Below are 14,135 nucleotides of genomic sequence, written 5' to 3'. Positions count from 1 at the left end.
CCGACTTCGTTTTCGGTCTCGCCATGTTATTTTGGGTTAGAATCATACTTCCGTTCAAGAAAAACCGATGTCCACGAAAATTGCGATATTTATTCGAATAACGAAAAAAATAGCATTAAAAGCCAAAAAACCGTTATTTTGCGTCGACTCAGAATATGCGAAAATGGATATGTTGTTCAGTTTTTTTTTATCTACAAGATGGTGTAAGAATCATTTCTGTTGCAATTTGTTTCGGGTCGACCTCTTTTTGGAGCTCATTTTCCTGTACTAAATAAGTGATACAACTCTTGGAGTTTTCAACTTGTAAACATATGCGTATATAAGTTATGCTCGTTTATCCTCATAAAATGGTGAATGGCAGAGGTTTGAGTTAATTCCTTTTTCTTAGAATAACCTTAGATAAGTAACGATCTCTCTAAATTGGAAACAGTCAAGGACTTGTTATAGTTCTTCAGAAACTAGCAGGCTACAGAAACTCGCAAGACAGACATGTTTGAAGGTCAGGTAGGAAATGGCACTTAGCCAAACAAAATCCGCTAATCCAAGTGATAAATTACTATTTCCTTATCACAGCAAAATGTAAACAGCAGGCAGTAAACATGCTTAAGATGAATTTGATAGAGAAATCAGTTCAAAGAAAAGCGATTGGGACCAGATCTCCTAAAATCCATATTAAAACGCTTATTACGCCATCGAATGATAAACGGGGCAAATAAACTTGAGTGGCATATGGCTCAAGTTTTGTAAAATCAATCATTCGTGATGAACTTAACTTATGAACTTATTTGTATTTTTTTCAGTAAAGTGCAAATTATGTTCTGGGCTTGGGAAGGTATAAGGGTTTTGAGTCCAACTCATGTCAATTTCTGCTCGTTTTGAGTTTGACTCGGTTATTTATTGTAATTTCTGTTCGTTTTGGGTTTAATTTATTTATCGATGCTGATTTGTGGTAGTTTCACGCTTGGTAGATTATTTGATTTAAGGGTGTTAATCATGCGTTTGCAGAGCTAAAAAATAAAAAAATCATCCTGATGTTTACCGCCAGTTCCTAAGAAAAGGGCAAGATTTGGTAACAGATAATCTACTCTCAGATCCCACTGCTGATCTCCGTAGACTAATAGTGGCTACAGAGAATGAACTTGCGGCTACAAAACAAAATCTAGCTAAAGAAATCGAGATAAAGTTAACGAAAAGATGAAAAAATCAACTTTGCAGACTACAGCTAATTTTCATGCTAAGTTTCCAGTTGAAACAAATGTTTCTGAAATCTATGATGTAATAGTAGTTTTATCCGAAATTTGAACTGATTGAAAAACATCTAAGAACATGCATGCATATGATTGATTCGTTGCAAAATCGCGTGAATCAGCTTGAGCTCAAGCTAGACGACATAGAGCAGAACGGGACAAGTGATTCCCTGCTGTTGAATGGTGTGAAGCAGATTTCTTCGCAATGTGGGGGACACCATGAAGCAGGTATTGTTTGTCATGATGGATCTAGCTAATATTAAGGATTCAGACATAGTTAGTGTTCAGCGATTTAGAGTTGGAACAAATAATGCTCAAAGACCAGATAAAGTTGCCCCTCTTCTCGTCCAGTTTCAATCAAAAGAAATAGCTCGCCATGTGTTTAAAGCGAAGAAGCAGCTTATTGGCACAGGCTTACTCGTATTTGTAGCTGAGAACCTTACGAAACGTAAGCGCAATTTTCTGAGCGCTTCAAGAGATAAAACGAAAAAATACTAAAACAGACAAAAACGAGGATTATACAAGCCAGTGAAAAATAAGGACTAAAATGCAAATTAACAGGGGCAATAATGGAGGTGTTATCGAATAAAACAAAAGGGTGCGGGTTGTCATACACATGCTGAGCCAAGGCTGAATCAAAAGACTCAGGCCTTTGGCATAGCTCCATAGCTTTGTCGATTGAGGACCTGTGATCTAACAAGCTATCCCCCAATTCCTGGTGGGTTCTTCCAACATAGAAACAGCATCAAGACAGCTTCAAGAGATAAGTTTGGAAATCGCAGTGCGTGGTCTGATCAAGGCCGTATTTTTGTTCGCGAAACTGAGACTGCTCCAATCAGGCGTGTCTGGTCAATTGATGACCTTTTATAGAGTTTTTTTTTTATTATTTCTTTTTCTTTTTTTATGTGAAAAATGATAATGTCTGATCAAGACTAATTTAGTCTTCAGGATTATTTATTAAGAGGTATTGCCGGTAATGATGATATACCGATTGTTGAGCTAAAGCCTAAAAGGGAGAGTGATTATATTTAGTTGCCGTTCATTCATGATGTAAATGAAAAGAGTCAGCGACTATGTTCTTGGAATGTTCACGTGACTACAAACTACCTGGATATTTTAGAATTAATTGAACAACTTTCTTCTTCTTTTGATATTATAGGATTATGTGAAACATTTTTTAGTTCAAACCACTCTCTCTCACTGTATTCATTTCCAGGTTATGATCTTTGTGTTAAGAACCGAGTGGTGATGGGTCGTGGTGGTGTTGGATTCCTTGTAAAGAATGGGTTTAATTATTATGAAAGGTATGATCTTAGTATATGGATTGAAGGTAAGGTTGACGTTTTTTCAATTGAAATTGATTTTGATGGGAGAAAAAACATAATTAGCATATTCTTTTATATGGTCAGTAACTATTTGTATTATTTTGTGGGAGGCATGGGTCAGCTTAATTCGAGAATACTGGCTAAAGCCAGTTATACTATTTTGGGTGATTTTAATTTTAACCTGCTTGATTTGACTAATCTTAATGTTTTTTTTTTTTTAATTTAATGATATGGAATGATCTATACCCGCTTGTGAGTGTACCCACGAGGATTATTGGACAGAGTGCAACCCTAATTGATAATATTTCGTTCGTTCTGCCAATTTGAAGCTTTGTTACGCTGATGTTGTGGCCTTTCCTGGTTCCGACCATCTTCCATTGGTGAGTGTTATGAAGTGTCAGTTGCACAGACCAAAGAAAAAGAAAATAAAGACAAGGTTTATGAAAAAAGCGAATCTTCAAAAGTTTGTGGAGGAGGTTAGTGTTGTCGATTGGACCCCTGTGTTTTCTGAAGAAGAATACCCTACAAGAACACTTGATAATCTAATGTCTGTTATTCTACCCATTTATGATAGTGAATGTCCTACTAAGGTAATGGAAGTGAAGAAACAGGAACCCCGCAAGCCATGGATAACGAGTGAAATACTGGAAGAAAGAAAGCTAAGGATTGAGCTTTATCAAAGATATCTAGATGATAGAAGTAATGTTTCGTATGAATTGTTCAAAAAACAGCGCAATTTAGTGAGCAAATTACGTCGCAAAGCTATGGCTGAATATTACGATAGAAAGTTTTCGAATTGCCAAGGAAATATGAAAGAAACATGGAAACTGATAAATGAAGTGACCAATGGGAATGCTGAAATTGGAGGGAATGAAGTACAACTTGAAGGGTTCGCCCCTGATGATAAATCTGGAATTGCAAATCAGTTTGGCAATTTTTTCTCTAATGTTCGTATTAAAGTGCAAAATAGTGTAAAAAAAAAGAGATGTCAACAGGATCATATGTGATAATAGAGGTGAGAGTTTTGAATTAGCCTTTGATCCATGTACAAGTGATGAACTGCTTAAAATAATAAAATCTCTGAAATCAAATTCTGCGGGAGTGGATGGCTTATCTCTTCGAGCGTTTAAGGCAATAATGCATTATATTCTACCGTGTCTGCTTTTTATTATAAACCTGTCACTTGAAAAGGGCAATTTTTCCTGACGAGCTAAAAGTTGCGAAAGTGATAACAGTTCATAAAGGTGGCCCTAAAAAGGAAATTGAGAATTGGAGACCGATTTCGATCCTTCCATTGTTTTCGAAATTATTAGAAAAAGTTGTTCATAAACGTCTATATAGTTTCCTACAGGCTAATGATTTGCTGAGTGAGATTTGTGACAATGATTTGTGAGTGAGAGCTGAGTGACATATCCTTAATGATTTGCTGAGTGAGACCCAATTCGGATTTTGTTAAGGGCATTCAATGATGATTGCCTTGCAACAAGATATGCCATCGATTAACGAGGGAATGGATAGAGGTGAAATATATTTGTCTGTAATTATAGATATTTGCATAGCATTCAACGCAGTTGATTTTCAAATTCTTGTAAGTCGAATGGAGTCGTGAGCTTTCCGCAGAAAGTGCGTAAAGTGGTTTGAAAGTTATCTCATGGGGAGATCCCTCAGAGTAGTATTGAATGATGTGGGCTCAGCAACATTTCCAGTGACGTGTGGAGTACCACAAGGATCAGTGTTAGGCCCCCTACTTTACCTCATCTATGTTGATCTCATGCGTCTTTATTTGAAAGATGCGTGTCTTACCTCCTTTGCTGATGAAACCATTTTAACTGTGTTTGCCTCATCTGTGAAGGACCTAGTTAGAAAAGCGAATCTCGCATTAAAAAGGCTGGAGATTTGCACTTTCTTAAATCTATTGCGTGTAAATGTTCGCAAAACATTTTTAATGACGTTTTGTAGGTTTGGTGCACCACTGGATGTGTCTGGCCAGGTAACTTTATGTGGTAATCTAGTTCAGCAAGTTGATCATCTCCGCTACCTTGGTTTTTATCTTGATTGCCATCTAGCATGGAAGTGTCACAATGACGCAATTTCATCAAAAATTGCCCGTGGGGTAGGAATACTTCGACGTCTGCAGCACTTTCTCCCTCAAAGAATACTTTTAACTATATATTATTCGTTGGTTTATACATATATCTTCTACGGTTGCCTCATATGGAGCAGTAACTTCTTATGCAACTATAGAAGAGTACAAGTTCTACAAAATAAAGCTGTTAGAACAATCGGTAGGTATATCCAGGATGTACATAACACATGTACTTGTTTTAGGTCCCTGAAGCTCCTTAATGTAGGTCAGATAAGAGATTACCAGGCTGCTGTATTTGTGTTTCAATGTAAGAATGGTTTGACCCCTGATTTTTTAAGAATTTTTACCAAATGAACAGTGACCTGCATAATTATGGAACTGGGCAAAGTGATAATATAGTTGTTGATTTGCGTCGAGGTACCAGGTCTTCATTTTCAATGAAAGAAACACCTGGGTCAATCAGTATGGAATGAGCTACCATTGAGCATTAGAGCGGCGGAACATGTACCTCAATTTAAAAAGAATTTAAAAGATTATTTTTTCGGGGGATTTGTTAAATTTTATTATGGCTGGTAGGTTGGGTAGGGGAGGAAGAGGAGATGAAGAGGTAAGGGTCGGGTGGAAAGGTACGGGTGGGTAGGGGGTAAGGTAAGGTTGGAAGGGCAGAGTGGGGAGGGGAGAGGAAGTTAAGTATAATGAGTGATGGAGACTGGTTTTTTTATTATTATTTTTCTTTTATATTTTATATTATTACTTTTCTTTTATATTTTATTTATCTATTATTATTTTTAATTCAGTTATTTATTTATTTTTCAATATTTTTGTATTATTATTATTATTATTTTTTTAATATATATATATATATATATATATATATATATATATATATATATATATATATATATATATATATATATATATATATATATATATATATATATATATATATATATATATATATATATATATATATATATATATATATATATATATATATATATATATATATATATATATATATATATATCCAGTGATTGCTTGGGATTTATTTCTTTTTATCCGTTCTATAAGACTTGATGATTCAAGCAATAAACATTTTTTAGACTGCAATGGATAATGGCCTGAACAAAATATAGCAATGAGTGTCAAGGAAAATAGCCACAAAACAGGCACCCATCCCACAAATTGCCGTATAAAAACCAAACGCCGTGTTTGAAATTTCCTTAAAAAATGCGTTACTTCGTTTATTGGTTATTTAGCCCTTGGTAGCACCTGCGGATACGTATTTATTAATAGTAGATAGGGGAGCAAGGTTATGACTAGGACAAAAAGGTTCCAGTACTTCTAATATGAGAGGGGCCTTTCATTTTTCTGCACAATCAGGTCAAAGAATTATGTAGATACCTGAAAGACAAAACTACCTGCAATTGAACTGAAAATAAGAAACCATCAGCGGGTCAAGGGACCCCCCCCCCTCCGAAAAGACCAAAATACATATACAATATATATTTCGTAATATTCCTAATATGATAATTTTTCCAACACATTCTCAAACTTTTGCTATCTTCTGCACCCCAGAAAAGTTTCATCGTACAGAAAGACACATTTTAAGAAATGAAAGAGCTGAATATTTATAAAACAAGGCTTCCCCGAAATTAAACCAGATACCAGGCTTCCAAACGAGAACATAACCATTATATGGTCTAATACCAAAACTGAATATACTGCTCATATTTTGGAAAAGGGTAAGCTCTCACAAAAAATCACTGACTCAAACTTATCCACTGGGTATTCTAACTTAATGCTTATATTACATTGACGGACGTTCCATAAAAAAAAAAGAAGAAAAAACGAAAAATGGCAATAAAACTGCTGAAAATATACAGTATTATCCAATATATGGCTACTACCATTAAAACAGCAAAGAAATACATACTTCTCCATGTGTCCAATTTATGTTCTTCTAATTCATCCATGTGCACAAGTGGGGATTTATAATAAAACTGTAAAATCTTAATGAAATCTGTAATTGTTAACATTCCTACGAATTCTTGCTTTTGACTGTCCCAAAGTGGCGCTGCCCGGACACCTAAAAAAACAAAAAATTACAAAAAAAAAATTTAAAAATTATGAACTGAAGGGCTGTAATTATCTGGTAGTATTCTTTATATCATTAGTTCTTCAATCTTCAATGACACCAGAGGCTAATCTTATATATAACAATTTCATGCAGGTTAGTTTAAAACGTTTTTTACAGTCTTTGTTTTAGATTAGTTCATCGATTTATAAATGCGCTAGACTACCTTCTATTATTGCATATTTCTCTGCTGTATTATTACTTCTCTGTTTGCTATTCTTATTTTTTTAGTTTATCTTCACTTGCGTAAATTGTACTGACGGAATTGGCTTAGCGATGAACTTATCATAGGCAGTGCAATCGCGCTGCCTAAGTAAAAAACCATGTTGGCACAAAGTATTATTTTTTTATTTTCTTTAGACAAGGGCACTTCGTATCGAAGGAGTTGTCGTAGAAACTTCGAAAAGGGCTCATTCGATTGAAAATTGGAGTGGCTTGTGCCCTTTTTAATAGTATAAAGTGATTGGAGGGCAACTAACCCCCCTCTCACGCCCACCTTTTCTCCAAACACATCCAACCAAAATTTTGAGATAGCCATTTTGTTCAAAGTAGTTGAAAGGTCTGGAAATTATATCTTTGAGGATGACACTCCCCCACATCCTCAGGGTAAGGGTTGTAAGTTATGCCCTGGGGGCATATAAGGTTTTTATTGAAAGCTTTATCGTAGAAACTTGAAAAGGGGCTCATTCGATTGGAAATTCAAAGGGCTTTTCCTCTTATTAATAGTCGAAAGTGATTTAAGGGCAACTACCCCCCCCCCTCACGCCCACCTTTTCCCCAACCACATCCAATCAAAATTTCTAGATAGCCATTTTGTGCAATACAGTTAAAAGTTTTCGAAATTAGGTCTTTGAGCCCTCAGAGCCCTCAGGGCAAGGGTTTTAAGTTATGCCCTGTGCGCATATAAGGTTTTTATAGATGGCGATGTTGTAGAAACTTCAAAAATGGCTCATTCGATTGGGAATTAGAAGGGCGTGTGCCCTTCTTAATAGTCGAAAGTGATTGAGGATAACTAGCACCCCTCTCACGCCCACCATTTCCTCAAACACATCCAATCAAAATTTTGAGATAGCCATTTCGTTCGACATAGTTAAAGGTCCTAGAAGTATTTTTTTTAGGATGACACTCCCCTGAAAACCGTCAGGGCAAGAGTTGTAAGTTTTTCCCAGGGGGCACAAAAGGTTTTTTTTTATAGAAAGCGTTGTCATAGAAAATTCAAAAAGGAATCATTTGATTGGAAATTGAAAGAGCTAGTGCCCTTTTTATTAATCGAAATTGATTGGAGGGCAAGTAACGCCTCTCTCACTCCCACTATTTCCCCAAACACATCCAATAAAAATTTTGAGATAACCATTTGTCCGTCAACGTAGTTGAAAGGTCCGCAAATTATGTCTTTGAGGATGACAACCCCCTCACAGCCCTCAGGTCAAGGGTTGCAAGTTATGCCCTGGGGCATATAAGGTTTTTATAGAAAGCGTTTTCACAGAAACTTAAAAAAGGGCTCATTCGATTGAAAATTGAAAGGGTATAGTGCCCTTTTTATTAGTCGGAAGTGATTAGGGGGCAACTAACCCCCCTCTCACGCCCACCATTTCCCCAAACACATCCAATCTAAACTTTGAGATAGCAATTTTCTTCAACGTAGTTGAAAGTTCCGGAAAGTAGGTCTTTGAGGATGACAACCCCCCCCCCAGCCCTCAGGGCAAGGGTTGTAAGTTATGCCCTGGGAGCATATAAGGTTTTTATTGAAAGCGTTGTCGTAGAAACTTCAAAAGGGCTCATTCGATTGGAAATTGAAGGGCTAGTGCCTTTTTTAATAGTTGAAAGTGATTGGAGAGCAACTAACGCCCCTCTCACGCCCACCATTTCCCCAAACACATGGAATCAAAATTTTGAGATAGCCGTTTTGTTTAACGTAGTTGAAAGTTCTGGAAATTAGTTCTTTGAGGATGACAAACCCCTTACAGCCCTAAGGGCAAGGGTTGTAATTTATGCCCTGGGGGTATATATAAGATGTTTATAGAAAGCGCTGTCGTAGAAACTCAAAAAGGGTTCACTTGATTGGAAATTGAAAGGGCTACTGCCCCTTTTTAATAGTCGAAAGTGATTAGAAGGCGTGACATTTTTATAGTAAAAATCGATGTGGGTGCAATGTATTATTATTATTTTTTGTTTAGACCAGGGCACTTCGTATTGAAGGAGTTGTTGTAGGAACTTCGAAAAGGGCTCATTCGATTGAAAATAGAAAGGGTTAATGCCCTCTTTAATAGTTGAAAGTGACTGGAGGGCAACTAGAAATTAACATGAGTAGGGCTCAAAACCCCTATGCCTTCCCAAGGCCAGAACATAATTTGCACTTTACTGAAAAAAAAAATACAAATGAATGTGCATTGCTAGTTTCATATACATATAATGATATTTAGTAATCAAAATGTTAATATCATTTGATTTATTAAAGTTATAAAAGTAAAAACATTTATATTTTTTAGTAAAGTGCAAATTATGTTCTGACTTTGGGAAGACAGGGGTTAAGAGCCCTACTCATGTTAATTTCTGCTCGTTTTGAGTTTGACTCGGTTATTTATTGTAATTTCTGTTCGTTTTGGGTTTCATTTATTTATCGATGCTGATTTGTGGTAGTTTCATGCTTGGTAGGTTATTTGATTTTATTTTTACTCATTTTTGGTTTAATGGAGTTCTTTACTTTTCTTTGAAAAACTTATTTTGCAGAAAAAGTTTTTTTAATTAATAGATAAATAAATGCATATATTTCGAAAGACGCATGTTAAAACACTCATATTGATGAGCAAAGTGGACGGGTGCCGCTTGTTTACTCCAGATCGGCACTTCAAGAAAGCTAATACCTTCATTAATTAGCGATAAAAATATTCTCTATAATACAAATTTTTTAGTGGCGACAAATTAAAGAAGAACGTTGGGTACTTTCTTGTTAGCTAACACACACTCGGGAATTTGTATCGCAAACATGAGACATTAACCGGTTTTCACGGTTTTTATACCAGACAATTAGCTTCGGCTGGGTGGAAACACCATTGTAGCTATATTTTATTTAAATATTTAGTTGGTATTTTGGCTAGGTTAGGTTACGTATTTAATATAATGCGGTCTGGGTGGCCCCCCTTTCATCATTCTTTGTTGTAATTTTCCATAATTATGTTACTAAACTATTTATATTTTCCTCATATTTGATATATTTCATTATGATTAACCTAACTTCAATTCTTGAGTGTGTACTAGCTAACAAGGAAGTACCGAACGTTGTTATTTAAGTTCTTTTACATGGTTGCCATATATTAATGCAGAGTTTTGGATTTAATTTTAAAACTGTTTTACAGGAATTTGGAATCAACTGAATAACAGGAGCTGGATTATAAATCATTATTAAATATTAGGCTATGGTCACATTTGTCAAAGACATCAAAACTGGTCACGACTATAGATAGCGTCAATTAAGCATCGCCAACAATGTATCAAGGATTTTTTTTTCAGGAGATCTTACAAAAAAAAACTTTAAAAAACATAAAAAATTTGTTAATATTCATTTCTGTTACGTTTTTACAAGTCGGACAAACATTTGGGGGGGGGGGGGGAGGAGGGAGGGGTTCAAACCCCCTAACCCCCTGGATACGGCCTTGAGCATCGCATTCATAATTTGTCCAGTTGAACATTGTCCAACTTACAAGGACAAAAATTTACGATTGACCAATCAGAGGAAAGATTCAAGGCATAGTTTTTTTTGGAAAGTAGAAAGATGAACAGCCGTTTTCCAATGTGTAAGTTGAATCTAGCAAAAGGATACAAAAGTATGGTACTGTATTAATAAACGATAGTTGATAACAAATTAGTGTTAATACAAGGATTTCAAACAAATTTGTTGCCATTGTAATTTTCAGCTTTTGTAATACAGGTGTGACATTCAAATCAAGGGAAATACATACCATTCATAAAACTTGGCTTTTTTTTCTCCAAGTGTGATTATGGTGTGGCTTGAGCATAAGACTCAGAAAATTTCGAAACAGTATGAGCAAGCTCCTATAAATTAGCACGCTTTAAAAACTAAATTACCGCCAGTATTTTATCCAAAATCCTATGTTTTCCGACAGATCAGGCCCATGCACATAGGAGAGAGTACCTTCGGGCCCATACCCATCTCCCCCGAAGTATTAACATTTTTATTATTTTTTCCGTATAATTCTTCAGTTCTCGCGTATTTTCAAAATTTAAGTCCCCTTCCCCTAAAATAAATTCTTGTATACGTGCCCAATATCATGGTTTGAATTGCATCATGCCCAGATAAAAGTCTGATGGTCAGATAAGCTTTTTTTTTAGATTTTATCAAACACTAAAGCCAATTTAGCCGTTCAGAGGCTAAATGGACCAAGTAAATGAAACAAAAGTAGAGAAAAGTAGAAAAAATACACATTGCAGATTTTGAGGTTGAAAACCATTCAGAATAAGTTTTATTTCAAAACATTTATAACCATGCTTTATTCGCAATTGGCACTGATTCAAACTTTTGGGTAATATCCTTGAGCATAAAAATAAGCTTAATATATTAAAAGTATTAATATCGCGCAAAACATGGATATATAAGTGTAAAAGGTAGACATAAATTTACAGCAGAGACTCATTTAGGCGCTGAATGATCAGAAGTTACACGTTAATGCATTAAGCAGAGATTTTATTTCTGAAACGAAAAAAAGTGTAGCTTACCGTTATATACCAGAGCGAAGAAGGCTTTTTTGACGAGAAGCTGTGTGTCGAAAACGACTAGTTTGGCACTTGTAGGAATGAGATCATAACATTTGTGGAAACGGAAGAACTTGACGAAAATTTGACTCTCGTCTTCTTCTAAGAAAAGGAAAGAAAACCAAACATTATAATCAACATCAATAACTCAAACAATTGGCAAGCACCAAATTACTAAATCATTGCGATATAATATGCTTTCAGTAAAACACGGCGTTAATTTTACTGTAGAGTGGGGAAGATTGCAGGAGATGGCCGCCACTTCATAATTCAGTAATTTCTGCCCATTTTAATGTTTCCGATCTTCAATTTTTTAATTAATGAAGAACAGCCGTTCCTCAATTCCTCAGTCTTTACACTAAATTTACCACACTCCCCTCCTCTATACAGGTGAACATACAAGTGTAAACTTTGATTTTTAAACACGGGCTATTTCGTAATGAGGAGAGCTGTAACCTTTTCAATACCCCAACTGGGTGCTGAGGACCCTGTGATACAATAAAAATACGTTACTTCAAATGAGGTTGGTTGGGGAGCAACCCCATCCCACTCCCTCGTGCTGATCAGAAGGACCTTTTACGAAAAAAAAAAGATCAAAACACTCACTATGTAAGTGTTCAGGCAACTCCGCCTTACAGATAGATCCCCTGGCCCCCCCCCCAACAATTGTTGTGCAAGTACGCACTACTAACTAAGCTTCACATCAACCAACTCAGTCAAATGAAGCTCACATATATGATCAGTCAAGCTTGCATTGAACTAGTAATGACCGATGTGTGTATTATAAATTGATTCATGCCAATATTTTCAATCTGAATGATTGGAGGACCAGAATTTCGACCCTTCATTCCATATCTCTCCCAACGCGCCCCTCCTACACCAATATTTTGCACATAAGGACAAGGTGTACCACTTTCGGCTCCTATCAGTTAGGGATTGTCTTTGGGAATGGTTGCAAATGATAAGATGCTAATTATGAAGTCATTAATTTTGGCGAATTTTGATTGACTAATATTACAATGCCGAAGTTCAAATGAATATGCGACATCCCTACAGCGACTACTACTACCAGAGTTGTGCTATTGACAAACATCAGTTGCTATTATTAATAAAATTTACTGGATAACATTATAAATTCTGATTAATATACACAATAACTGTATCATTAAAAAAACAGCAGAAATTAAATAAAAAAAGAGTATTTCCATGAAAGTAAATACAAAATTTGAAATTTAGACAATCAGAAATTAGCTTATAAACAGGATATCAAAACCAAAATGAGCATAAATTATTATTAATGAAGGAATGAAACCCAAAACGAACATAAATTATAAGCACGAGTAAGTAAAAACTTAAATAAACATAAATAGCAAAAATTCAAGTTTACATTGACTGTGCATTTTCTGCAGCCCTACGATTTTAATATTTCAACTGTATACGACGATTTTTTTTGTCCTTCGATAGCTGAAATTCAGCTTTACATGATATTCTAGATTGAAAAGTACGTTGAAAAAGTTACAAAAAAACGAAAAGAAAAGAAAATAATCCTATTTTTTAAGCTAGTCTAGATCATTCTAGATCATAAGAAAAACAGCAAGTAAAATCATAATTTTGGCTCAGTTAATAGGGAAATCTAAAACTCCTAATCCATCGATATAAGTACATTGTCTTGTTGATGCAAGTTTTAGTTGTCGACCAGGGGCGATCCAGGATTTTTTAGGGGGGGGGGGGGGGTGTGCAAAATAGGTTGATCCGATAAACTTGCGTTAGGAACAAGTTTAATTAACGCAAACTTGCGTTAATTAAGTAAATTACACTACTTTAGACTACGTTAGGGGGGCCCCTTGCTCCCCCTCCCCCTGGATCCACCACTGTTATCGACGTGACGCAAAATTACTTGTTTCACAAGCAACAATAGCCTTTAGGGTGGTGTTACCGCCTTCACGTCCCACCAAAGGCTAGGGGATGGGTCGACAGCCTTTTGTTGTAAAAGGGCCAATAGTTTACGTTGGGATATCACGCGGGCCGCACTTAGGTCATATGTCACTACACTGTAGTCTAGTATTGTATGTATGCTATAATAAGTAGAGTGCATCTACAATATTTATATGCAAACATTTTAAGTTTAAAAATAAAACGCTTAATGTATATTTTTACTACATTTATTGTAGTTAATACAATCAATGAGATTTTCGTGATTGCATTTGACTTGCAAGTTTTTTTACATTAGCTTGTATTTTTGTAGTAGAGACGTGAAATATTGCGTCTAAATGTATGTCCGATAACCGAGAATAGTGTTTGTTTTTTAGATAATTCAGAATTGAAAAAGTTTGCTCACAAATATATGTACTACTAAACATAGTGATTAATTGCTCAGCAAACCTTTTTAATTCCTTATAGTATTCAGAAGGAAAACTTCCATAGGAATCCACAAAATTGGTTTTTTTCTTAAAAGCTATTTTAAGTGTGGTATCACTTTGCAATCCATCACCTTGATTTGCAAATCACTTGGTACATTACTGATATCCACTGCGAAGGGGTTTTTGAAAATATCTATCTTACGTGAGATC

General features: G+C 35.5%; 1 protein-coding gene across 7 annotated transcripts in view; it reads right to left on the bottom strand.

The window, feature by feature from the left end:
• The window catches only part of SNF4Agamma (SNF4/AMP-activated protein kinase gamma subunit), a 273,674-nt gene that overhangs the window by 15,379 nt on the left and 244,160 nt on the right, over positions 1 to 14,135 (bottom strand). For all 7 annotated transcript variants that reach the window (XM_089098083.1, XM_089098084.1, XM_089098085.1 and 4 more), the window contains 2 exons: positions 11,530 to 11,667; positions 6,595 to 6,747 (listed from right to left, as the gene is read on the bottom strand). In XM_089098083.1, coding sequence (XP_088954209.1) covers positions 6,595 to 6,747; positions 11,530 to 11,667 — 291 coding nt within the window. The remainder of the gene's footprint in view (positions 1 to 6,594; positions 6,748 to 11,529; positions 11,668 to 14,135) is intronic.

The sequence above is a fragment of the Artemia sp. Qi Xiang Cuo genome, chromosome 12, assembly GCF_049724085.1.
Source record: "Artemia sp. Qi Xiang Cuo chromosome 12, ASM4972408v1, whole genome shotgun sequence".
Classification (NCBI taxonomy): Eukaryota; Metazoa; Arthropoda; class Branchiopoda; order Anostraca; family Artemiidae; genus Artemia; species Artemia sp. Qi Xiang Cuo.
Note: the sequence above shows the minus strand (reverse complement) of the source record. Positions and strands in the feature narration are given on the sequence as shown.